Source organism: Lygodium microphyllum, chromosome 1, assembly GCF_053477565.2.
Source record: "Lygodium microphyllum isolate KBCC chromosome 1, Lygodium_microphyllum_v1.1.10, whole genome shotgun sequence".
Taxonomy (NCBI): domain Eukaryota; kingdom Viridiplantae; phylum Streptophyta; class Polypodiopsida; order Schizaeales; family Lygodiaceae; genus Lygodium; species Lygodium microphyllum.
This window is the reverse complement of record NC_141135.1, coordinates 54242862-54267136: the sequence shown is the minus strand read 5'-3', so window position 1 is coordinate 54267136 and position 24275 is coordinate 54242862. Positions and strand designations below refer to the sequence as shown.

At 38.0% G+C, this 24275-nt stretch overlaps 1 protein-coding gene across 3 annotated transcripts in view; it reads right to left on the bottom strand.

Moving 5' to 3' along the window:
* Nucleotides 1-24275, bottom strand: part of LOC148041128 (GDSL esterase/lipase At4g16230-like) — a 30038-nt gene continuing 5763 nt past the window's right edge. Inside the window, exons 2-5 of one of the 3 annotated variants that reach the window (XM_087676941.1) lie at nucleotides 18003-18133; nucleotides 17355-17600; nucleotides 691-967; nucleotides 2-279 (exon numbers count right to left, since the gene is read on the bottom strand). In XM_087676941.1, coding sequence (XP_087533067.1) covers nucleotides 59-279; nucleotides 691-967; nucleotides 17355-17600; nucleotides 18003-18133 — 875 coding nt within the window. In that variant the 3' untranslated portion in view covers nucleotides 2-58. Of the gene's footprint in view, nucleotides 280-690; nucleotides 968-17354; nucleotides 17601-18002; nucleotides 18134-24275 lie in introns of all 3 variants that reach the window. The other 2 variants (XM_087676951.1, XM_087676961.1) reach the window with 2 other exon arrangements.

Sequence of the window (24275 nt, the reverse complement as noted above, 5' to 3'; positions counted from 1 at the left end):
CACTAAGAATGAGAAGTCCATAATAAGAATAAAAGTAATTTTTGTATCTTTGAGAATGCTAGAGTGATACAAGTTGCATGATGTTCATGGGGCTTATAAAATCCCTTCCATGGATGAACTCATTTGCAACCACATTGTAACCAGCTTGTGTAAAATGGAATGAATCCCAAAAGAGATACTTAGAACGTTCACTACAAATAGGAAAAAATGATGTACAGAACACAATCCCTTTCCTAGAGCCACCATACCCGCAACAAGCACTCTCCACATCATCGAAGCCTACAATTCAAAAGTCCCCCCTCATAGTCAAAACTTTGAGATAAAATATTATAACAAATTGCATCATTGAGCATAATATAGTAAGTGATTCTCATAACTCAAATTCTTGAAAGGAAGGATATGTTTGGAACTTTACACTTTTATGTGTGGTGAAATTATATGCAATTAGGGGTTTAGTAGAATTTAGTAATATTTTCTTGAAAGTAAGGATATATGAAGATACTTTGCACTACATGTGCAAGGTCAAATTATAAGCAATTAGGGGTTCAATACACTTTAGCAACATTTCAATTGAAAATTTCCTCCTTCCAAAGAACTAGATTATGCATTCTATTCCTCTTATATTGGTCCAATCATTATGAAAACCATATTTAGTAAAATAGGTGCAAGTTTTTGATATTTTTTTCTTACCATAAGTATGATAGTTATCAACAATATAGGTCATAACTCCATACACATCTGCATGAAGGAACTTAGCATCAACAAGTTCATGGTTGAGCTCATCCAAGACTTTCTTGAATTGAATGTTGTAGGATTGAGCTAATGAATTCGCAAGACTCGCACAACCTCCATTTCTGAACACATGAATTGACCTCATGTAAGGCGTGCATCCCAACTTAGGCATGTTTGTCACTATGAATTTGCGTGCTCCAGCATTATACAAGCACTGTATAAAGATGCAAAAAATCTATCATTTCATTAAGAAACATAATCCTCAAAATATGAACATGCACCATTATTACTATCATACCAAATGTTTGAAAGTGTTGCATGCTACTAAGTAAGGTAAAAAGTCTTTTTTCTATGTCAAGTATATTGCAATACAAACCAATAAGGCATAGCTTGGTCTAATGGTTAGAGGAGTTTATAATACCAAAATTTCCATAGTAGAATGGTCAAATATAGAAGTTTTGGATAGATTATGCCACAATATGAGTTTGTTAGCCATAACTTGATTTGACCATTAGAGAAGTCTATGAAACAAAAAAAAAAAGTAAAACAATCAAATATAGAAAACCTACTATTCAGGGGAAAATTTATAAAACTAGATAAAAAGAGTGAAAACTTAAAAATAAGCTAATATTTAGATTAAAAATGCCAATAACAAGCAACATCCAAGCAATACTTGGAACCTACTATAACATTAGAAGGTGTTTGAATATGCATCTATGGTATTAACCTCTCAATCAATTCAAACTCCCTAACATCCTTCATGCAACATTTGCATGGATTGAACCACTTAGCCAGTGTGCATCCACTTAAAAACACCACATAGCGACCATGTTTCTCATTATGATTATCATGCATACATATGTCATCCTCTTGTGTAGCAAGGGTTCTTGTCATTATTCAAAAATAAAATGATGATATCACTAGATCCCAAGCATATTGATCCTAAAACTAGTTTATCAAGTTCATAAATCATTATTTATACTAAGAATACCTAGTCATGTCCTCTCAATGCTCCAAGATATATTCTAATTCATGAGGTAGGAAGTGTGAATAAATAGATTGTAAACATTTCTTCACTTGTAGTTTTCAATTAGCTTCCTTACAATAAAAAATGGATGAACATTCCCATCTACTTCCCTTCTAGTGTCTAAAATAATCTAGGACTACAACGCCTAATATACAAACTAGTTACCATGATGTGAAGTCTAACATCTTGTTAAAAAGCTCTTTGCCAATGATTTTGTGATATAGTGATGGAATTATTCAACTCTTAAAAAGTTCACCTCTAACCTTCCCCCATATGTAAGTTCATCCCTTCCTTGTAAGCTTAGTTGCGTCATACAAGTACAACATACTCTTGAGTATAATTCAAACAAAAACTAAACCACCATGTTAGAAAATCTAAATTTCCCTCGCAACCCTCAATATCCTTAGCTTCATGCAAAAAGAGTAGTATTTCTAATATTTTCAACCATTCAAAATTCTAGGCAATTTAAACAGATGTTCTTTGAGTATATGATGTAAGGAGCTATCAACAAATTAGAAGAAGACATAATGTGTCTCCATCAAACCCCTCAGGTAATTTGAGGCATAATCCAATAATTTACTCATTTGAAAGGGACTTGGTTATGTCACAATGAGAAAGAGGAGTTCAAATGGGATGATATGGCATTGAAGATCATTGTAGGCCAAGCAGGAGAAAGGTAATTAAATAGCTAGAAAACAAGGATAGGTTAAACAACAAGCTTTCATCAAATTAATAGAAAACATAATGGTGACTCAATCATAGCCCTAAGGTAATTTTGGAGGCACTATCTAACAATGTAGTAATTTGAAAGGGGTTTGGTTATGTAGAAGGCAAAAAGGGAGCTAAAATGGGATGTCAAAACATTGAAAGTAATTACAACCCGCGTAAGAGAAAAGCAAGGGTTTGTTTATGTGGAAGGAAAAAAATTATCTAAAATGGGATGAGAAAGCATTGAAAATAATTACAGTGTGGGCATGAGAAAGGATGTTAAACAACTAGAAAACAAACAATCTTAACCAAGCCCAGCTAATTTGAAGGGTGGCATTGATAATATGAGAAACAAAAAGTCTATCCTTAACATTTAATATGAAACTTATGGCTCACATGCAATGGTGCACAAGTGAATTTTTGAGGAGTTGACAGTGAAAGAGAGCATGAGAAAGCCTAATTCTAATCCAACAAGGTGATGGGAACTAGTTGACAAATTAAAAGGATATTGTTGTGACACCTACATAGTGCACTTTGCAAAGCTCTATGGGTGGAAGAGCCCTATAATATGTAGGTGGTAAGCATGATCTTGGAAAAAGTTTGCAAAATCATTAATGAAGAAGAGAATCTAGCTTTGATTAGAAAATTTACAAGGAGGAGGTAGATATATCCATGAAAGGACTAGGAAATTTTTGGGAAATAGACAAATGATGTATGCTCTAGGAAGAGATGTCCCGAAACCCATATGCGTAGTGAGGAGAGTGGAACAACCCAACTTCTATAAAGCATTGTACTTGACTATCACTTTCATAATGATGAATATAATATCATGATGCTTTCCTCTTTTTGTTAGTGTCATTGCCAGTTCAATACACAAGATTGTCTTTATGAGTCCAATATTTCATCTTGGAACCTAATTCACTTGTGTAACAGTTTTCTATTCATTGTCCATGTCAACATAAATTTAGTCTTCATCTTCCAACCTCCATAGCTCCTGCCATGCTCTAGATCTGACATTTTAACATGGTATCAGAGCTAAACTAAGCATGGTCAGCTCGCCACTCTACTTCTCTAGCTCCCTTTCACTTCTTCCTAGCTTGGTATCAGCTCAAGTCTTCATTTCTTACTCCAGCTTCACCTTCACCTTCATTAGAGCTTTCACAGATGTCATGGACAACAGTACCCTATCTACTTACAGGACCTAGATCTCTCTCCACAGTCAATATCTCCACACGATTTCTTTTGGAGATCTTTCCCTCTGCTCAAGATGCACCCTCTCAACACCTCAAAGCATGACATAATTGAGGACATCGGCCGACATTGACATTTTGTTCAGATCTAGCACAAATTTTGCTGAGCAAAAATTCAAGGATCATTCTGATTTGTAGGCGACACAATCTCTACTACCACCATAGGGCTTTGGTGGCCCCCCAAGTGGGCCAACTTCACCCAAGAGGGTTCCCAAAAATACTCTCTCTGTTGATCACAATCTGAGAAACCCTATCTGTCATCTCTATGGGCTACCATAGCCATTAACCTTCAAGGTCATAAAACCTTTCATTTTCCAACTCTTCTCAATCCATTGAAGGCTTTATCACTTTGGTCTTACTGATCTCTTAATTTCTAGCAAAGCATCACACTAAATCCTCAAGCAAGAAGAAAATCAAGCATTTACATCTGACATTGAGCTCCAAGATAGTATCTTTTTAATACTCATGCAGTGTTGTTAAACACTAATCGTCTTGTGTCTCTTGACACATTGACGTACAACTCTTTTGCTGGCTAATGTGCTGCTGATAAAAAATGGCAGAGTTGGAAAAAATAGCAAAGTTCAATGGAGAAGGCTTCCATGCCTGGAAGAAAAAGACCATGTACCACCCCATGAGGAATGACCTCTAGGATCTCTTTGAAGATGATAAAGGTGATGCACATGGTGGGAAAGAACATTCAGAAAGTAGGATCCTTGTAGTAGCTCCACCAAAAATCAAAGAATGGAAGAAGATGAATAACAAGGCACTAGGCATCATTTCCTGGGGACTAAGTGATGATGTGCTACATCATATCTCTCACATCAGAGATGCTAGAACTACTTGGGAGAAACTTGACAGGATCTTTGGTACCCAAGCAAACCCAAGCAAAGAATTCAAAAGTAAAATGACTCATGCATCTTTATAAACTGGATATAAAAGATACTGCTTCCATGAACATACACATTAGCAATTTCAAGAGCCTAAAAGCCTAGCTTGCAACTCTTAAGAAGAATATTGATGAAGATGAAGCAATAGTCGTACTGCTTGCAAGTGTAAATAAGGATCCATATGAGAATCTTGTGTCCACCCTAAGTAATGTTCCAATTCTCTCACTTAAAGATATTGAGCACTCACTACTTGATGGAGAAAGCAAAGTTAAAGCAAGGATACAAAGGAACACATTACCAAAAACAATCTCTTGTACATCAAGGGCACTTATGGAGCAAAAGGCCATGGTCGAGGACTCAGTACCAACAACAATAAGGATCGGATTATATGCCATTACTAGCCATATAACTAGTGAATGTTTCCACAAGAAAGTGGATTTTCTTTGTAAAAACCCTTGCCAAAGATGTAAAGTTTCAAGCTTTAACTTGACTAGGCTACTATGAACTAGTCTCCCAGGCCATGTCAGCATGGGGGGGGGGGGGGGGGGGGCAAAGTTAGTGAGTGTAGGGATGCATCATTTGAGAGGGGTGTTGAGAAATAGAAAAATGATGTATGCTCCAAGAAGAGATGTCCTGAAACCCATATGCATAGTGAGGAGAGTGGAACTACCCAACTTCCATAAAGCATTGTACTTGACTATCACATCCATAATGATGAATGCAATATCATGATGCTTTCCTCTTTTAGTTAGTGTCATTGTTAGTTCAATACACAAGATTGTCTTTATGAGTTCAAGCTTTCATCTTGGAACCTAATTCACTTGTGTAACAGCTGTCTACTCATTATCCATGTAAGCATGAATCTAATCTTCATCTTCCAACCTCCATAGCTCCTGCCATACTCTAGATTTTACATTTTAATAGAAATGAGGAAATCACCTAGCCACAATGGAATAACAATAAAAATGTTAAAGCACTTCTAGGAGTAGCTCCCAATCTTGTAGTTGATCAATCACAATGGTGCTAGGCATAAGGAGGTTTACTTGCAACATGAAAAAAAAGCATCATATACACCATATTGGGGAATATGGAAATTTCCCATAAGTTTGGGATACGTGGTCAAATCTTTGTATTTTTCATAACTTGAACACTATGACTCCAAATCGAGTGCTCTATAGCTCAATACGTTCCATTTTTCAAGCGCTTTCCAATGATAGGTCACATCATATGGTTTTGAGAAACTTATGTGCATATTATCCGGGTGCCGCCTTTTTAGTATTCAAAAATGAGAATTGGGAGATTCCCAAACTCACTAATATCGTATAAGAGGACCCAAAATGGGAACTAGAGGCTAATCTCTCTAATGAGAATGGTCTAAAAAATGTTTGCAAAAGCACAAGCCAACATGTTAGCATAATTCAGAAGTATGTCAATAAATGCCAATGGATTTCATAAAAGGGAGGCGTATTTTGGACAATGTGCTCAATCTCATCATCATAGTGGATTCCACAAATCTTCTAAACAAAAAATTAACTTTCTACAGCTAGACATTGAGAGGTCTTTTTGACTTGGTTAAGTGAAAAATTTTACGACAAGTTATGCTCAGGATGGGGCTTGCAAGGCACGATGACCAATCGACCCTTTCTCTTAGTAAAGCAAGCTGAGGCTATACGTGGAAAAAAGAGCAGCACATCCCTTGTTACCAAGTAAGAGTAGAGAACCAAAATTGGTCACTATAGACCAATCTCTCTAATGAGCAGCATCTATACATTTTTTGCAAAATCACTAGCCAAAAGGTTAGCTCCCATCATTTAGAAGTATGTCAATAAATGCCAATATGCAAAGGGAAGAAGCCTTGTGGACAACGTGCTCAATACCACCATTGAAGTGGATTGGGAAAAATCTTCTAGCCAAGAAATTATCTTTTTTTAGATATGCTAAATGCCCCTGGAATGAAATATTTGCTCACATTATTTTTGCAGTGTTAAAGGAGATCCATAAGCAAGGTATGGTTGCTCACCTACTTGTAATTGAAGCGAAGAAATGATGTGAAGCTTGTATGATGACCAAGCAATAGAGAAAGTCATTTCCACAAGAAAGCAGGAACAGAGCGAAGGCCCCTCTAGAGTTGGTGCATGCTGACTATGTGATAAAATGCCTACAAAAGCATTGGGAGGATAATCTTATTTCATGTTGACTGTCCATGACTACAATAGGAAGATGTGGGTGTACTTCCTTCATAACAAGGCTCAAGTTTTTGGTAAGTTAAAAGAATGGCTAAAAGTTGTTGAGAATGATGTATTCTCTAAGAAGAGATGTCCTCAGACGCATATGCGCAGTGAGGAGAGTGGAACTGCCCAACTTCTATAAAGCATTGTACTTGACTATCACTTTCATAATGATGAATGCAATATCATGATGCTTTCCTCTTTCAGTTAGTGTCATTGTCAATTCAATACACAAGATTGTCTTTATGAGTTCAAGCTTTCATCTTGGATCCTAATTCAGTTGTGTAACAGCTGTCTACTCATTATCCATGTAAGCATGAATCTAGCCTTCATCTTCCAACGTCGATCGCTCCTGCCATGCTCTAGATTTGACATTTTAATAGAAATGAGGAAATCACCTAGACACAATGGAATAACAATAAAAATGCTAAACCACTTCTAGGAGTAGCTTCCAATCTTGTAGTTGATCAATCACAATGGTGTAGCCATAAGGAAGCTTACTTGCAACATGAAAAAAAAGCATCATATCCCTTGTTCCCAAATAGGAAAAGAGAACCCAAAATGGGAACCACAGGCTAATCTTTCTAATGTGCATGGTCCAAAAAAAGTTTGCAAAAGCACAAGCCAACATGTTAGCATAATTCAAAAGTATGTCAATAAATGCCAATGTGATTTCATAAAAGGGTGGTGTATTTTGGAAAATGTGCTCAATCTCATCATCATAGTGGATGCCATAAATCTTCTAAACAAAAAATTAACTTTCTACAACTAGACATTGAGAGGCCTTCTTTACTTTGGTTAAGTAAAATTTTTTATGACAAGTTATGCTCAGGATGGGGCTCGCAAGGCATGATGACCAATCGACCCTTTCTCTTAGTAAAGCAAGCTGAGGCTATACGTGGAAAAAAGAGCAGCACATCCCTTGTTACCAAGTAAGAGTAGAGAACCAAAATTGGTCACTATAGACCAATCTCTCTAATGAGCAGCATCTATACATTTTTTGCAAAATCACTAGCCAAAACAATAGCTCCCATCATTTAGAAGTATGTCAATAAATGCCAATATGCAAAGGGAAGAAGCCTTGTGGACAACGTGCTCAATACCACCATTGAAGTGGATTGGGAAAAATCTTCTAGCCAAGAAATTATCTTTTGTTAGATATGATAAATTCCCCACCCTCATAAGGTGCCACCAATGATCCATGGTGCTCTACGTTGTAAGGCCCCCACTATGAGGAGAACCCATGTGTGAGCATAGACATTAGGTGGGGACCTGACTTGTATGCCAAATAAGGTCGATGTGACTAGATGGCAAAAAGGTGGCCTTTGTGGGTCTAGCCTTTGGGTTAGGTAGAGTAGTTATGTTGGTAGCAACTCGAGGCACAATGCATCAAGTTGCAGGTGTGGGAGTTATCAGGGGCCCCTAGCTGGGGGGTCTCAGGGGCACCAGTGGTCACCCTGCATCGTGTTGTGGGAGTTATCAGGGGCCCCTGTTTTGGGGTCCGGGGGCTGTGAAAATGGCCCTTGTGGCTGGGGGTTCTCAAGGGGGGCCATTTGCTCCCCTAATAGGGGTCAAAGGGTAGTGCCCCCATCTCAACAGTAAAAGGAATATTCCTTGGAATATTCATTGGCCGACTAAGGAAGGCTCATAATATGGTCATATATGTCGACTAGACTACCTTTTGAGGCCATAAAAGGAAGACCTCTCTAAAGCTATTGTCAATCTATATTTCATCAAGTTAGAGTTCTTCTAAGTACCATAAGCTCTTCACCTATCATTTATCTCGATCTTCATCTAAGCCTCATAGTGGAACCACACGAGTGGATAAAGACATCTTTGTAATAGATCCTTTGAAATTAAATCTCTGCTCTTCTCATATTTGTTGTGTGTTCTCTACTGCTTGCTCATATTTTGTCTATTATGCCATGTGATTTCTACATGGTATCAGAGCCAAGGGGGACTTTAAGGAGTGAAGAGTATGCGAAAGGAAAGGGCTTCAATAGTGAAGAGGAGAAATTTTGTCTACTGCATCAAGTAGCAATACTGGTGCATTAGGTGGTGGTAGTGCTATATCAGCAAGCTTTGGAATGAAATATTTGCTCACATTATTTTTGCAGTGTTAAAGGAGATGCATAAGCAAGGTATGGTTTCTCACCTACTTGTAGTAATTGAAGCGAAGAAACCATGTGAAGCTTGTACGATGAGCAAGCAATAGAGAAAGGCATTTCCACAAGAAAGCAAGAATAGAGCGAAGGCCCCTCTAGAGTTGGTGCATGTTGACTATGTGATAAAATGCCTACAAAAGCATTGGGAGGATAATCTTATTTCATGTTGATTGTCCATGACTACAGTAGGAAGATGTGGGCGTACTTCCTTCATAATAAGGTTCAATTTTTTGGTAAGTTTAAAGTTCAATGGCTAAAAGTTGTTGAGAATGAAACTGGGCAAGGTGTCAAGAAGTCCACATAATAGATATTCTTTCTCTCTAGGTTTAGGAATTTTCTCTTCAATTGCTAAGAAGCAACCAACTATGGCATTTGTCTTCTGCCAAAAGCAAAGTACAATGTATTTTTCTTTGCTACATGTGAATAAATATGGTTAAGGAGGATCCTATGGCATATGGGAGTATAGGATGAAGATCCAACAATGCTAAGATGTGACAATCAGATTTGCATCGCCATTGCCAAAATCTAATTTTTCATGCATGTAGTATTAAGAATATTGAGATCCTATATCATTATGCACATGACTTGATTGAGGATGGGATAATAGAGCTGAGGGTGTACTATCCAACGGAGGAGAATGGAGCTGATATCTTCATCAAAGATCTTATGAAGGATCTCCTTTGAATTCATCTTCAGAGACGCACCATTGGGCCAAGAATGTAGTTCACTTGTGGGTGTTAGATATGTTGAATGCCCCACCCTCATAAGGTGCCACTAATGATCCATGTTGCTCTAAGTTGTAAGGCCCCCATTATGAGGTGAAGCCATGTGTGAGCATGAACATTGAGTGGGTCTTGATGACTTGTATGTCAAATGAGTTCTATATCATTGAATGGCAAAAAGGTGACCTTTGTGGATCTAGCCTTCAGGTTAGACACAATAATTATGCTAGTCACAACTCAAGGCACAATGCATCGAGTTGCAAGGTGTGGTAGTTATTAGGGTTCCGTATATTTGGGTCTGGGGGCCACAGAAGCAGCCCCTAGATGGGGGGTCTCAAAGGGGCCAACAACCTCCTAATGAGGGTCCAAGGGTAATACCCTCGACCTGATGATAAAGGGAATATTCATTGGCCAATTATAATATCCCGAAGGGCCGCATGTACTGCCTCAATAAAAACGAAATTGGATAAATGAATTTTATTATTATTATTATTATTCCCCCCAGCCGACTGACGAGCTGGAGGGGGAGGGGAATAGAATGAGTGATTAAGCTCCTTGTTGGAGCTTGGAGTGAGGGAGAGGCATGCGTGATGCCACGTAGGGGAGGGAGGATCCTACTCCCCTACCCTATTTAAATCGAGGGGGACGAAGCTGAGGGAGGACCGTCCACACACTGTGGAGGAGACGTTGCCATCGGGAGGAAGGGCATATGCGAGGAAGGAGCCTGGGGAAAGAGAAGGACGAAGGAGTTGAGACCTTGTGAGTGTTGTGAGGGAGAGAGAGGACATTGACGCGCTGACACCGCCCTGGGGAGTCGTGAGCTGCCGTGCCAGTTCAGTAGCCACCATTCAGGCCGCCGTCCTCCTGCCAGTCATCTCCACGTCGCCGCCTGCAGCCACATGCCACGCTACCTGGCCGACGTGTCATTTGGGGACATAATTTACCCCCTCCCTTCCCCCACGTGTTGAAGCACTGAAGCTTCTAGAAGCTTCTAAGGAGCCCCCTTTCCCCCCAAAAGCAAGACTGAACTTAAAGTTCTTATTCTCCCCCACCCCCCCGGTGTCTTAAAACCCTTCTTAGGCCCCCTTCCTGTGGCCTCTTGAAACCCCCCCTTAAAAATTCTTCTCTAAGGCTCCCTTAGGGCTTTCCCCCCATAAAAGGTTACCCCAAAGGGCCTCTCCTCCCCCGTGTTTTAAATCTCCCTTTAGCCCTTTTTCCTTCCCCCCCTCAAATTTCCCCTTGGAGCTCTATAAGCCCTTTTTCCACCAAAAGATGTTACCTTAAAGTCTCTTCCTTCCCGGATCTTAAATCCCTTTAAGGGCCCCCTTAGGCCATGCAAAAATAACCCATCTAGCTTCCCCATACCCTGTTTTTTTTTCCACACGTAAAGGAAAGGAGAATGTTGAGGGTCGTTTGACACTTCCCTTTCCCACTCAAAAGCCCTCGTAAGGGATTCCACACCTTTTTCATGCGAGTCTTTACAAAGGCCATTAAGCCTTCCCCATGTCTTAACGGGTCTTAGTTGTGAAAGATTCTGAAACACCCCTTTCGAATTCACTACTCTAAGGAGGAAACCTTTTAAAACTGCTTCTGACGGACGGTGCAAGTTATTGAAAAAGGAGCTACGGTGGAATTTCAAAAAGGATTTGTAAGGCTGCTTCCACATCCGAAATACTACAATTGTGCTAAGAAAGTCCAAGGCGTAGCTGTGGGAGGGTCATCTCCCGGTATCCATGTGGATATCTCACCCCAAAACCAGGTTTTTCTTCTTGACTTTAATTCGGTTTTAAGTCGATCATGCAAAGAGAAATTGTTAGGGATAGGATATATTTGTCCGAGTTATTTGTAATGAAGGAGTTTAGCTTATTTGAATGAATGATAATGTATAGAACCTAGTTTCCTTCGAATTGCATCAAGCATTATAAATTACGAGCAAGATTATCCATTTACTATAGTAGTATATTTTATTTAAATCCTAAAGATATAAAAATTATATCTTGCACCATTAGTCTTATTCCTTTCACAACAAATCATTGAAAATGATTAAATTCATGAAATGTTTTTTTCGTTGCTCAAATTACTAGGAAGTTATCATTGTTAGTTGCACATCCTAGCAAAGGAAATGTTTGTTATTTGGCATGAGTTCATCTGCAAGGAAAAAGGAAGTTTAAATTGAACTGCATTGACTGAAAAGTAAGTTGTCACAAAGTAAGCAAAACTGTGACAAGACGATTAATATTACCTTCCAAATAATATCCAATCCAATCTAAACATAGAAATATTCATACCCTAAGCACTTGACTACTTTCCTTGTTGTAGGGTCAAAAAAATTCGTAAAGATAAAGAACTAGGACTGTCCTCGAGATCCTTAAAAAGAAACCCTAGGCCCGACATACGTCAGCTTAAAGGATCTAAAACAGATTATTCCATCGCAGGACTTGCACAGCAAGTACGAAATCATTTAGTCTTGTGATTGATTCACAAGGAGAAAGGGTAAAAACCCTCAACAAGGATGGCAGATCCCTACGCAAGTTATCTTGCAAAATGACGTATTTTTGGATATCCTTCTAAATAAGGAAAGTTGTAAACCACAAACTAGCATATCTAAGGAACTTTAGGGTTGACCAAGTTGGGTTAATAAGATACGCCCTACACCGGAATATAAAGGATCTTGCCAATTTACAAGACACCTTGGGAACGAGTGCTGATACACTCAAAAGGAAAGAACACTTCCTTAGCAGTTTGCCAACCAACACGGTTGATTAATGAAAATGTTTGTGCTTGCTAGAGATTTTAGGGCTCTCTTTGAATTATGAATTACAAATTAAATGAGTACCTATACTTCAGGTTAAAGGCTTGAAGGAAGAGGCAGTTTCAGTTACCCCGGACTACCTGCCTAACCCTAACCAAGGGGGTTGTTCACCGTGCCGGGAACGTGGACCGAACCCGCCGCGAGAGGTCTCTCCGTTGAGCCCTACTTGGAGTAGGAGGACACTTGGGTGCCAGGGGGGCTCTGGCCGTAAATCCCTCGCCTTCCGGGTCCTGCACAAGAGGCTAATGTGACTCGGGATTGGATCTCGAGGCCCGCATACTAGTTTACGGGCGGAAGCTTGGAATAGTGATCCCTAGGGATTACTGGATAGCCTTCGGGCGGATTATGGACAAGCCTACGGGTGGAACTCCTTGTATTTCAAAGATAAAATGATGAAATGTTAAAAAAAGAACTTGCTTGATATTGTTTTTCTATGTCACGTGATAAGATTACATGAAGGAACCAGTGCTTAACATGATTAATTAAAGAAGCTAATTGTTATATGTCAAAATAATGTGTTAGATAAGTACATAACTAAAATAAACCGAGAAAAGTGCGGAGGATGGGCCATGGGCCCGTCCTACGGTTGGGTGGTCCCGATTAGCCGGGAACTTTTCTCAAAAATCTCGAAGAACAGCGGGATGATCATCATCATCAAAATGAATAACGAGAGCGATGACCTAGAGTTACGTCTTACCCGATTTACGCTGTTTTAGGGGAACGGAATGGGACTATGCCTTATGGCAGAGAGGTTGAGCCTTGCATCCCTCTCGTTTCCCATTCTCCTTGAACCAAGTGCAGTGTGAATCCACTTCGGACCTGGCGTTTCTGCGTAAAGTAGTTTGCTCAGGTCTGACGCTAGTTGCTGTTAGCTAATGGCCAATCAGGAAAACCCTAATTCCGGATCCTAAGTGGAAACGGCCAGGATACTTCCACTACGTGGCAGACGCGGGAAGACCTAGATCGCAAAACCCGTAACATTCCATGGGAGTGCTAGGCGGAGTTTTCTAGACATCCTTTCCGATGGATTGCTAAGACGTATCCTGGATGATACTAGTGGACACGTTACACCAATTAGGAAAGGTTCATAAGATGGTCAAATATGCCGACTAGACTACCTTCTTAGACTATAAAAGGAAGACCCCTCTAAAGCCATCATCAATCTATCTTTCACCCAGTCAAAGTGTTCTTTCAACTACCCTAAGCTCTTTGCCTATCATCTATTTGGATTGCCATCAAAACTAACAATGGAAGTGTACGAGTGGAAAGAGCCATCTTTGTATCAATCTGTTTGAAATTAAAGCAAACTCTGTTCTTCTCATATTTGATGCATGTTCTCTACTCCTTGTGCTAAAATTATGTCTGTTGTGCCATGCAATTTCCACATCTTTCTACACCTAAAATTTGAGAAGGATTTTGACAAGGTCAAGTTAGAATTTTTATGGCAAATTATGCTTAGGATGGGATCTAGAGAAACCATAACCAATCTACCCTTCTGCTTAATAGAGCAAGTTGAAGCACACATAGTCTTGAATGTTGCTATCCTTGATCCCATTACAATCAAACGACGAGTGAGATAGGGCTCCCTATCAATCCTCTATTATTTACTTTGGCCACATGCCCCTCTTTCACATGGTGGAATGCTTTATTGAGATGAGAGAATTAGAGGGGATTCAGCAAAGGGGAAGAAGTTGGTTCAACAAGGTCTTGCGAATGATTTTTTGACAATGCTAAACGCAACTGGGGGGACGATATTAAAAAGTCATGCAACTTCAAGAGTTATATAGTCAAGTAGTAGGTTCTTCAATCAACCTCACAAATTCTTCATTCTTGAGTGTCTTAAAATATTATTTGACTCCAACCTACATTGGAGAGGAGTAACAAATAGAGGTGAAATCCTTATATATTTAGGCTACCCTATTGGGATTGATATTAAAGAGTTAGAAAGGATAGAATGGGTCATTGAAAGGCTTTACAAAGAGTTTAGATTCTCGTTCACTACTATTTGGCCTTTACATTTTAAGCTAACATGCTAAAGCATTTCATGAGTTCGAAAACCTATTTTTACTTAAACCTAACTAGCTAGAATCAAGGATACAAGGAGTGGGACTCCATGGTCGGAGTATCCCTATGGGAAAGAAAGGATATCTATAGATATTTTGCCCATATATCTATGGACGACGAAGGAAGAAAGAAGCCTTGGCCTTTTGTCAATTGAAGGTGAAGGAGATTTGTTGAGAGAAAAAGTACTAAGGAGGCGCTAGGAGTAGGAAACACCATGGTTTCAAATGCTTATCGATCTTCTTCAAAGAAATAACATCAACAAAATGAGTACAACTTGGCCGAAGCTTTAAGCTATTGATTTGATTACCACATAGGCCATTGGTGAAATCAAAGTTCAATGCCTTATCAAGGAGCTACTACAATATGGAAAAGAATCTTGAAGGAGTCCAAATGGTGCAACAAAGAGAACAAAATAGGCAAGGCAGAGAATGGATTTTGGGAATGTCAATGTGACCCTCCAATAGTGAAGACACTAGGAATGAGAGTTATGTTTTGGCCAACAAAGGGATCTACAGGTAGCAGAGTGGTTTGAGATTAATGGGGACATAAAAGGCTCCAATGAAGTTTGTATAAAATGGAGCCTCACCAAAACCCTTAGGATAAGATGGGAAGTGGTTTATTCAAACTTGAAAATAAATCACACTTATTCATGTAGGAGTAAGAAAAGTATGCTCTTAATTATATGCTAACTATTTTAGCATGTCCCAATCTCAAAATGTGAGTGTCATAAAAATATTGAGTGCCCAATACATAGCAAAAATGGAAAAAAAAAGGAACCACGTGACACAAGGATGTCTACCATCCATGTCACATTAATAGTATTGACCATGCTGTAAAACAAGAAACTCCCTTGAAACCTAGTCTATCAAATCGAGCCACTTATTTTGTGTATTCCCATTGACCAAGAACTCACCCAAGCCATGTTACCATTTGCATAGCTTGGTCCATTAATTTATTTCCATTAATCAACCACTCAAAAAAGACATCCTATTGACCATACATGTTTATCATGCATAACATGTGAATTCATGTTTCAAATATTCTAAATTTCATCACAATTGCCAAAGGCAAAAGCTTACATAATTGTGATATATAGAAAACTAGATGTGATCAATGTTCACTAAGGCCAAAATGTGTACAAGGATATATGGCACTTTGGCGGCCTTTAATGGGGTGATGATTAGATGGGTATGAGTGTGCTTGGGTAAAAAGATAAAGCATATTAAGGGAATAAATGAGACCCTATAATTAAAAAATGTATTGATCATGGATGTGGTATGATTTTTGCTATTAGGGGATGTGTCCTTATAGGCTTCTACAAGCTTCAATAAGAAAGTAAATGCTTTCATGACTCATAGTGCAAGCCCAAGCTATTCATGATGGAGAGGGGAGAAAAAGTGTGTATGAACCTCATGCTTTGGCTTTTTCATAATCAACCACTCAAGAAAGATATTCTACCAACCATATGCACATTAATCATACATAAAATGTGCAATTTGCATTTACCATATTCTATATTCCATTAGCCATGCCCAAGAAGAAAGGTTGCATAATTGTGATATGTATTAACTGGATGGGATTAATGTTGGCTAAGCCCAAATTGTGTACAAGTATATATGGCACTTTCAAGGTCTTTACTGGGGCAATGATTGAATGGCTATGAGTATGCTTGGGTAAATTAGTGAGATACTGGGGCAATGATTGTGTACAAGTATATATGGCACTTTCGAGGTCTTTACTAGGGCAATGATTGAATGGCTATGAGTATGCTTGGGTAAATTAGTGAGATAAAGCATCTAAATGGTTTAAACAAAACTATAATGAAAAATTTGTTGATCATGGATGTGGTGTGGGTTTTTGCAACTAAGGACTACATCCCTATAGGATTTTGTAAGCTTTAGTAAGAAACCAAATTCTTGTTTCATGATTCACAGTGCAAGCACAACATATTCATGATGAAGAGGGGAGAAAAAGTGTGTATTAACCTCATTCTTTGGTTTTTTCTTTTCTTCGCATAGGGCGGGGGAGGTGTGTGTGTGCGTAGTAGAGGCTTGAGGGGATCCCATTTATCCATGCTTGAATGGACTTCTCCTTGAAATGGGCATAGCCCATATCATGAAAGTATCTATGGGCTCATCATCATGGGAATCTCTATGTGCTTGCAAGCACAACATATTCAAGATGAAGAGGAGACAGAAAGTGTGTATGTTCCTCATGCTTTGACTTTTTCTTTTCTTCTCATAGGGCGGGGGAGGGGGTGTGTGTGTGTAGTAGAGGCATGAGGGGATCCCATTGCCCCATGCTTGAATGGAATTCTCCTTGAAATGGGCATAGCCTATATCATGAAAGTATCTATGGGCTCATCATCATGGGAATGTTTATATGTGCTTGACAAAAATGTTTTATAACACAATAGGGGCTACCCCTAAAAACTTGTTCACATTATGTGTTCTTTGTGAGGTTTCAATCTAGAAGCTCCAAAAACCATGCCAAAATGTATGCAATGTGTACATGTATGAAACCACACTCAAGAAACTATATTCATGTCTCTGGCCTAAGACAATGCTCTTTGATATTCCTATCTTACTTTAGTAAACACATATGATGATTTCAACATTATGAATCTTATCCACAACATGAAAAACACATGTTATCATGGCAATGAGATTGTACTTAAGACTAGATATCAAATGTGAGATTTCATGAATTCTAGATATATTGTTATAGATACTTGGTACTTAAATGAATTATCTTCTAACCTTTAGTTGACTCTTGAATTTGTCTAGAACTTCTTGCTTGAAGGTCTCCCATGGTGGTAGGAACTTTTTCTTTAAGACTTGTAGTGGATTGAGGTAAGTATCCAATATATCATTAGCTCCAAAAGTTACCACAAAGAGGGCCTTAGAAAGAAAAGGTGCCACATTTTCCTCCCCTAGTAAAACCTTCAAGTCAAGCAATGTTGCTTGCTCAAAATAATTAAATTGCACATCCATTGGAAGATCGATCTACAAAATCCATAAACTTTCTTCAGATATGCCTTTATAAAGGAGAAATAAGCAAAGGTATGACTTACTAGGATTCTTTTCATATATGACATTATACCTATGCATATCTACAAAAGATCAACTAGCATAATCATTGTCATTATGCAAGAACCTAAAATGGTAAAACTTGTCAAGCTTCTACATATAGTCTTGGTTTATGCTAAGACCATTTACATAATATAAAAAGGGTTATGTATCACTTTTGTAAACACTTTTCTTTCCCTTATTTTCTTGTCAATAGTTGGATTTCATCGATATTTCTACAAAATAAAATTGAATGAAGGAAAATTAGATGCCCCCAAGGACTAAAGTTCAATTTTCATTTCTCAGTCAAAAAACTTTCATCTAACACAAGTGACTCACAAATATTTTCCCAGTGTCGTTCAAAATTCCACTACCACCAGAGCCATAGTTCACACCATTTAGGATTATTGGTCCCTTAGTTGAAGGTGCCAGAAATGGTTGTGGAAATACAGTACCACCAAATCTTTGACCTACAAAACCAGTTATTGGTTTTTAAATAGATGTTAGAAATGGTTATGGAAATAGAACAGCATCTTCATGGAAATATAATACCACTACATCTCTGACCTACAAAACCAAATGTTCATATTTAATCAAGTGCTAGAAATGGCTATGGAAATACAATACCACCTAATCTATGACCTATAAATCGAGAAAATTCATTCTCAATAAAGTGGAGGTGCTACTATAGCAAACAGAAAGGGAACTTAAAGAATTTTTAAGAATCCTATAATGCATAATTTAGCAATTATCACCATCGATGAGATTAAGTATTTCCTAGTTGGCTAAGTTTTTATTAAAAATCAAGCTTAGCAAGCAAACACCATTAGTTTATGGACAATTATTTTCATGTAAAGGTATTCAAACATTAGTCACCTCACAAAAAGTTAGTGATCCACCATATTAGACTAAGCTCTAGATCTCCTTATGATGCCAAAAAGAAAAAAAGTACCAAGCCTCCATAATGATATACCTAACTAGCCAAACTAAACTAAGGCCTCAATGCACATACTTGTCTAAGTTTTTATTAGTTATTGTGCTTAGATTTTGAAAAGGAGACTTAGGTTTTGCACATTGGAATGGCAAAAATTGGAAAATATTGTGAGGAAGCTTATTTAGAGAGTTGGTGGCTCTCCTAAAATAACAATGGTCTAAGATTGGTGGAACTCAAGTTATGATGCCCAATAATGAGGTAGTTTTGGTATTCGAGACTCTTCAACAAGTCTTTGACTCTAGAATTTGGCAATAAATCAACTATGGGTGGTTAACTTGGCACTTAATTTCAAAATACTAAGTTATCCCCTTGAGGATTCAATGATTTATTGACTAGGAGACCAAAACTTTTAGAGGAGATTAGCCTAAGGTTAAGCACTCTAGTGTGACACATGCACTAATTAATTCATGAGAAGAAACTATTAGTGATATTAGTTAGCAAGGGTATAGGGATAAGAAGGGTGATTTTCCATGATGCAACACATGTGGCTAAAGTTCTACAACCTTTAATGATACTATTCCTCTAATAGCATTTAGTCCTCTCTTATGAGTTAAAGTAGCAATGATTTAGAAGTGAAAATCTCACTAGGTTTTTTGCTTTGAAAAGAGGGATTCCACCATAAATATGTAAGACTATCACATGGATGCAAGAGAGAGTAGTTTTTAAATTCCCATTTTTCTACAAGGGTATCACTTAATCAGGATATTCATAGGTTGAATAGACAAAAGGTTTGTTTCATTCATGATAAATTTATAGATTAGAAGTTTTTAAGTTATGCCTTAAATGCAGACAATACTATGTGTTTACATATAATGAACCCCCCCACCCGCTGACCCCTCCCTAGGTTACAACTAAAGGAAACGAATATTGATATGATTTTTGGAATTGGAGATCACCAAAGTTAAGCTCAAGAAGAGAGGGGTAAATGAACTCAAGAGGAAATCCATGTACAATTTGGGTCACTTCTAGAGGTTAAGTGATATTAAAGATAAAAAAGCACACAAAGATGAGATGTCAAATATGAGATGGTTCTTTACAACCTCCAAGGAATGGAGACATTAACTCCCATAGGATGCAGCAAGTTTGGTCTATAACTTCATCACATATGCTTACCTTTTTTCTTATGGAGCATTTAATTCACAAGAAAGTTGCCTACTAAGGACATGATCAAACAATTCAAAGATGCCTCTTCATTGTGCCTTTATTGTGAAATCACTTCTAGAAATATATTAGAGTTAGAGCATTGTAAAATCAATTTTCTAAAGTAGTGGATAGGTGAACTTACATTCTTGGATAAACGTACAACAAGCACACTAAGGGATAAAGGCATAATAAATTATGGATCTCAAGAGGTATGGGGGCTCATTAGAGCTGCACTAATAATGAGGCATAGTTAGGATATAAGAAATGTGATCAATCTAAGTAAGGGAAAATTCATAAGGAAACTAAAGACTTCATTTCTAATAGTTCTAATTATAAAAATTCTATTGATTTCTTATCTTTCATGAAGCTTCTTGAAGAGAAGGGCCAAACAATAATGTTGTATATGTCTTGATTAATAGGGTTACTTTGGTTTGACAAAGAAGATATGACTTTATTTTGTACTTTTCCTTTCTTTCAAAGGCTACAAATAACACTAATCTAGGTGTTACATAACATCAATGCTTGCACATTTTTAAAAGAGCATATTTTCTAAACCTTAGCTTAAGGGCAATCCAGGTAGAAAACTAGGATCTTTTTGAAAACTTAGACTTGGAAAAAATGCACATTTTTAAAAGAGCATATTTTCTAAACCTTTAGCTTAAGGGCAATCCACGTAGAAAACTAGGATCTTTTGGAAAACTTAGACTTGGAAAAAATTGACCTATACAAGTCATCAAAGTGGTCAATGACATGCACATATCTTGCACATTTTACTTGTATGTTGGAAAATGAGAAACTTCACAAAGTAAACACCGTACCCTCAAAAAACAAGGGTACTACATGAATTGCATGAATTGAATGTGATGTTCCATACAACCATTCTCTCTTCCATGTCATATATATCTCTCTCTTCTTCACATGCCAACTTTTCCAAATTTTCTCCTCTATATAGCCCAATGGCATTGCTTTTGATTATGGGTCAAACATTTCATGACCTACATGAGGCTATTCATCATTGTGTCCATTTATGAGCAGACAAAAGTTCACGTACTTGAACGTGTTTGGGCTCTTAACTACTAGTCAATATTTATAGCTAAGCTACACTACGTTGCCGTGCCGCTATGTGAACATAGTGTGAAAAATTCTAGAATGCATTGTCATTCGACTTTCTTATTGATCTAGAGAGTCAATGCCATATTAATCATTAATGTCAGTGTCCATAGTGTGGATGGTTCAAAAATACTACATTTTTGGACAAGTCCAGCCAATTTTTGTTAATTTAGATATTAGTTCTTGTAAAAATCCAAAAATTGCATACAACTTCTAAAATAGGATGACATGTAAAAAAAAAGCAGATAGATTTCACCCGTTTTTGGGGGATTTTATGCAAAAAGAAGGATTATGAAATCATGTAGGGTGCGATCACAATTTACAGGCTGCAAACAACACTCCAAAAAACTGGGAGAACAAGGAGTGATCTGGGAGTATTCTGGCTAGGTGTGTTGGTATTTTACCCCCCTTTCAGAGCCAATGAAAGCATCAGATTAGTGGTTTGAGCAGTAGAGAGGAAGGTATTGTTTTATGCACATTTATGGTCTATAAGAGATTTATCCTCTCAGAATGCAAAAATAAATTGATAGGCTTCACCTCCGTGAGTATTCTTCTATATCTTCTATTTATTTAAACCCCTTCTCTTCAGTCTACTCCTCTTCCTTCACCCTACTGTCTCCCCCATGGTAGACTTTCGACCTCAAATGCTTCGACAGTGGTGAACACGACATGAAAGTTGGTAGTAGGTGTGTAAAGATGTAGAATTATGCAGGTTCAAGTGGTGGTGATTCTTTACAACAGATGATTGCTTTGTTGTAGCAACAACAACAATAGCAGTTGTTACAACAACAGATGCAAACTCAGCAGAAAGCAAAAAGAATTGATTCCTTAGCTGTGAATGCATTGCAACTAGTGGAATAAGAATTGAAGCAGTTTAAAGGTCAAAATGTATCGTCCTTCATCCGATTATATGAAGAAAGATGTTGTTTCATGGGGTACCGCAATATGCATGGAGTCGGTATTTCTCTGTTTGGCCATGCATTCATTGCATGCTCAGATTGATGAGTTACATAGAAGAGATGCTGATTAGGCACAGTGTTTAAGAAAGCTTTGAGAGAAGGGTTTTTCTTGGAAGATGTAGGATTGGTAACTAAAAAGGCATTTACAAATTGGATTGAAAAGCCCAATAAAGGGTTACCTGCTACAGCTTTGCTTCATGAATTTAAAAGTTGATATGTACAATTGGATGTCGATGAGTAGCAATCATTGGAAAGTCGAAAAATCAATTTGTTTCTAAAGGTTGCAGATCCTATCTTGCAAGAGAAGTTAACTAATAGTTTAGAAGATACCTCTACAGGGTTGAAATCAGATTGGGCTAATGTAACTTAGGCAATGCATATATTGGTAAAGAGAGAGCGAATGAAATTAAGATGGCGTACAAGCACCACGCCTACAAGTGCTTAGAAGGGGGTTGAAATTTCAGCGAAGGTGCCTGTAGCTATGGGGGAACAACCAGTTATAATTGTTGGTTTGGCTCTTAAAGGTGATGTTGTGGATGAATTAATCAAAGGCATGCATGATTTGAGGCTGGATTTGATAGAAATTTATGCAAAGTTGAAAAGTTGGATGTTAAGGTAGAAGAGATGGATCAAGAAATAGCCAGAAGACCATACAAAGAAGGATACAAGAGGAGATGCATTTGGTGTGGCAGTTTACAGCATGAAAAGTGAGATTGTACAGTCTACTATGAAGTAGAAGCAAAAATATTAGTCTTTTGGAAAGATGGTAAAATACATGCAACAGAAACTCGTCTTCCAATAGAGCCAAATTTTAGAAATGGTGGCATGCAGAGAAGAGGTTGGAAGAGATGGCAGCAAGGACAACATTTGTTGCCATAGTTGCAGCCACATATGGGTTCAAAATTGAAAGGACTGATGAAGCTCGTAAAGGAGGTATGACTGAAGCAAAATCTTGTGTTTGGATGTAGGCATTAGACTGCATGGAAAAGGGAAAAATAGCAAAGTTTGAATTGGCTAATGCAAGTCAGATTATACGAGGGAGAAAAGGTTGGATTGCATGAGTGGATTCATTTTCAACCTATGCTTATTTGACTGAGGTTCATAATCAAGAAGCTCTTGTGGAATAAAATAGAAAAAGAGATTATGGATTTGCTAGTCCTTCCTCTTCAAGGCCATCTAAACGTATAACACGAAGTAAAATGGAGCAACAAAAAGAGGCTGCAAAAGTCATACATAAGTATGCTATGGAGGATGCCTCTCAGGAGAGGAAACAAGAAGGGAAGAAAAGGGGCAAACATCTCAGTTACAAGTTACAATTGGATCTTGAGACTACTACAAACCTTAAAAAGGTATTGGAAGACCGCATACTTGGCAATAGAGTGGAATTCACACTTGGTGAAGTTCTTGGAATCACAAAACATGAATTTCATGATGCATTCATTGATATGTTGAAAGGAAAAACACAATTTGATGGTGAAGGTTTGCAAGTATTGATGCAGGCTGACAAAGACATAGAGAAACAACTTCAGAAGGAATACGATGATACATATAATGCTGATTTGGAGCAGGGGCTGATGTTGAAAATGGGTTAAATGGGAGTGTAGATAGCAAGCTTGTGGCTGAAATTGGTCTTATAGGCAGCAGTAAGCACATATAGTTGCTATGTTTAATGGGGATGTCCATCAACATGTACATGAAGAAGAAGATGCTCATTTTATTCCAAGTAGTCATTATTCACAAATGCATTGGGCTCATGCTACAACAGAGACAATTGTTATAGTGGGAGAAAGAGAGACACCTTGCATAGCTCTCTTGGATCATGGTTTTGAAATTAATGTTATGGCATACACATTGTATGAGAATGGAGGTTGGCCGATTGATGTAGATCTAGGATGGCACATGTAGGCACAACAAAACAATTCATCAGGGGATCTTTATGCAACTTGTCCGAATGTACCTGTGACTATTGGAGATGTTCGAGATTAATATCATTTTTTTGTGCAAGATTCATGTAGTTATTCGGTGATTTTGGGGCAACTCTATATTTTGGAATCAATACTAGAAACAAAAGCCTTGAATGATGGTTTTTCATATGCTCAAATTCGAAGTAAAGACAATACAAAGGCGGTACAATTTCTCACTGTTTGTGTGAATCATCCCTACTATCAAAATAGGGTGTGGGATAATCCTATGCCACCTAACGCACGAGAGTTTAAGGGTTTTTAGATAGCACTGTTGTAAGTGGAGGCTATGCCAGTTCCTCTAGGAAGATAATTATGCCTCCAAGAATGGGAAAAACTCTATTTATGTCTGGATTGTAGGAATGGACAGCATGTAGTCTTGACAGTTTTAAGAATATTTTAGCCATGTGCAAGGCTAAAAAGAAATATGTAGGATGGCTTGAAA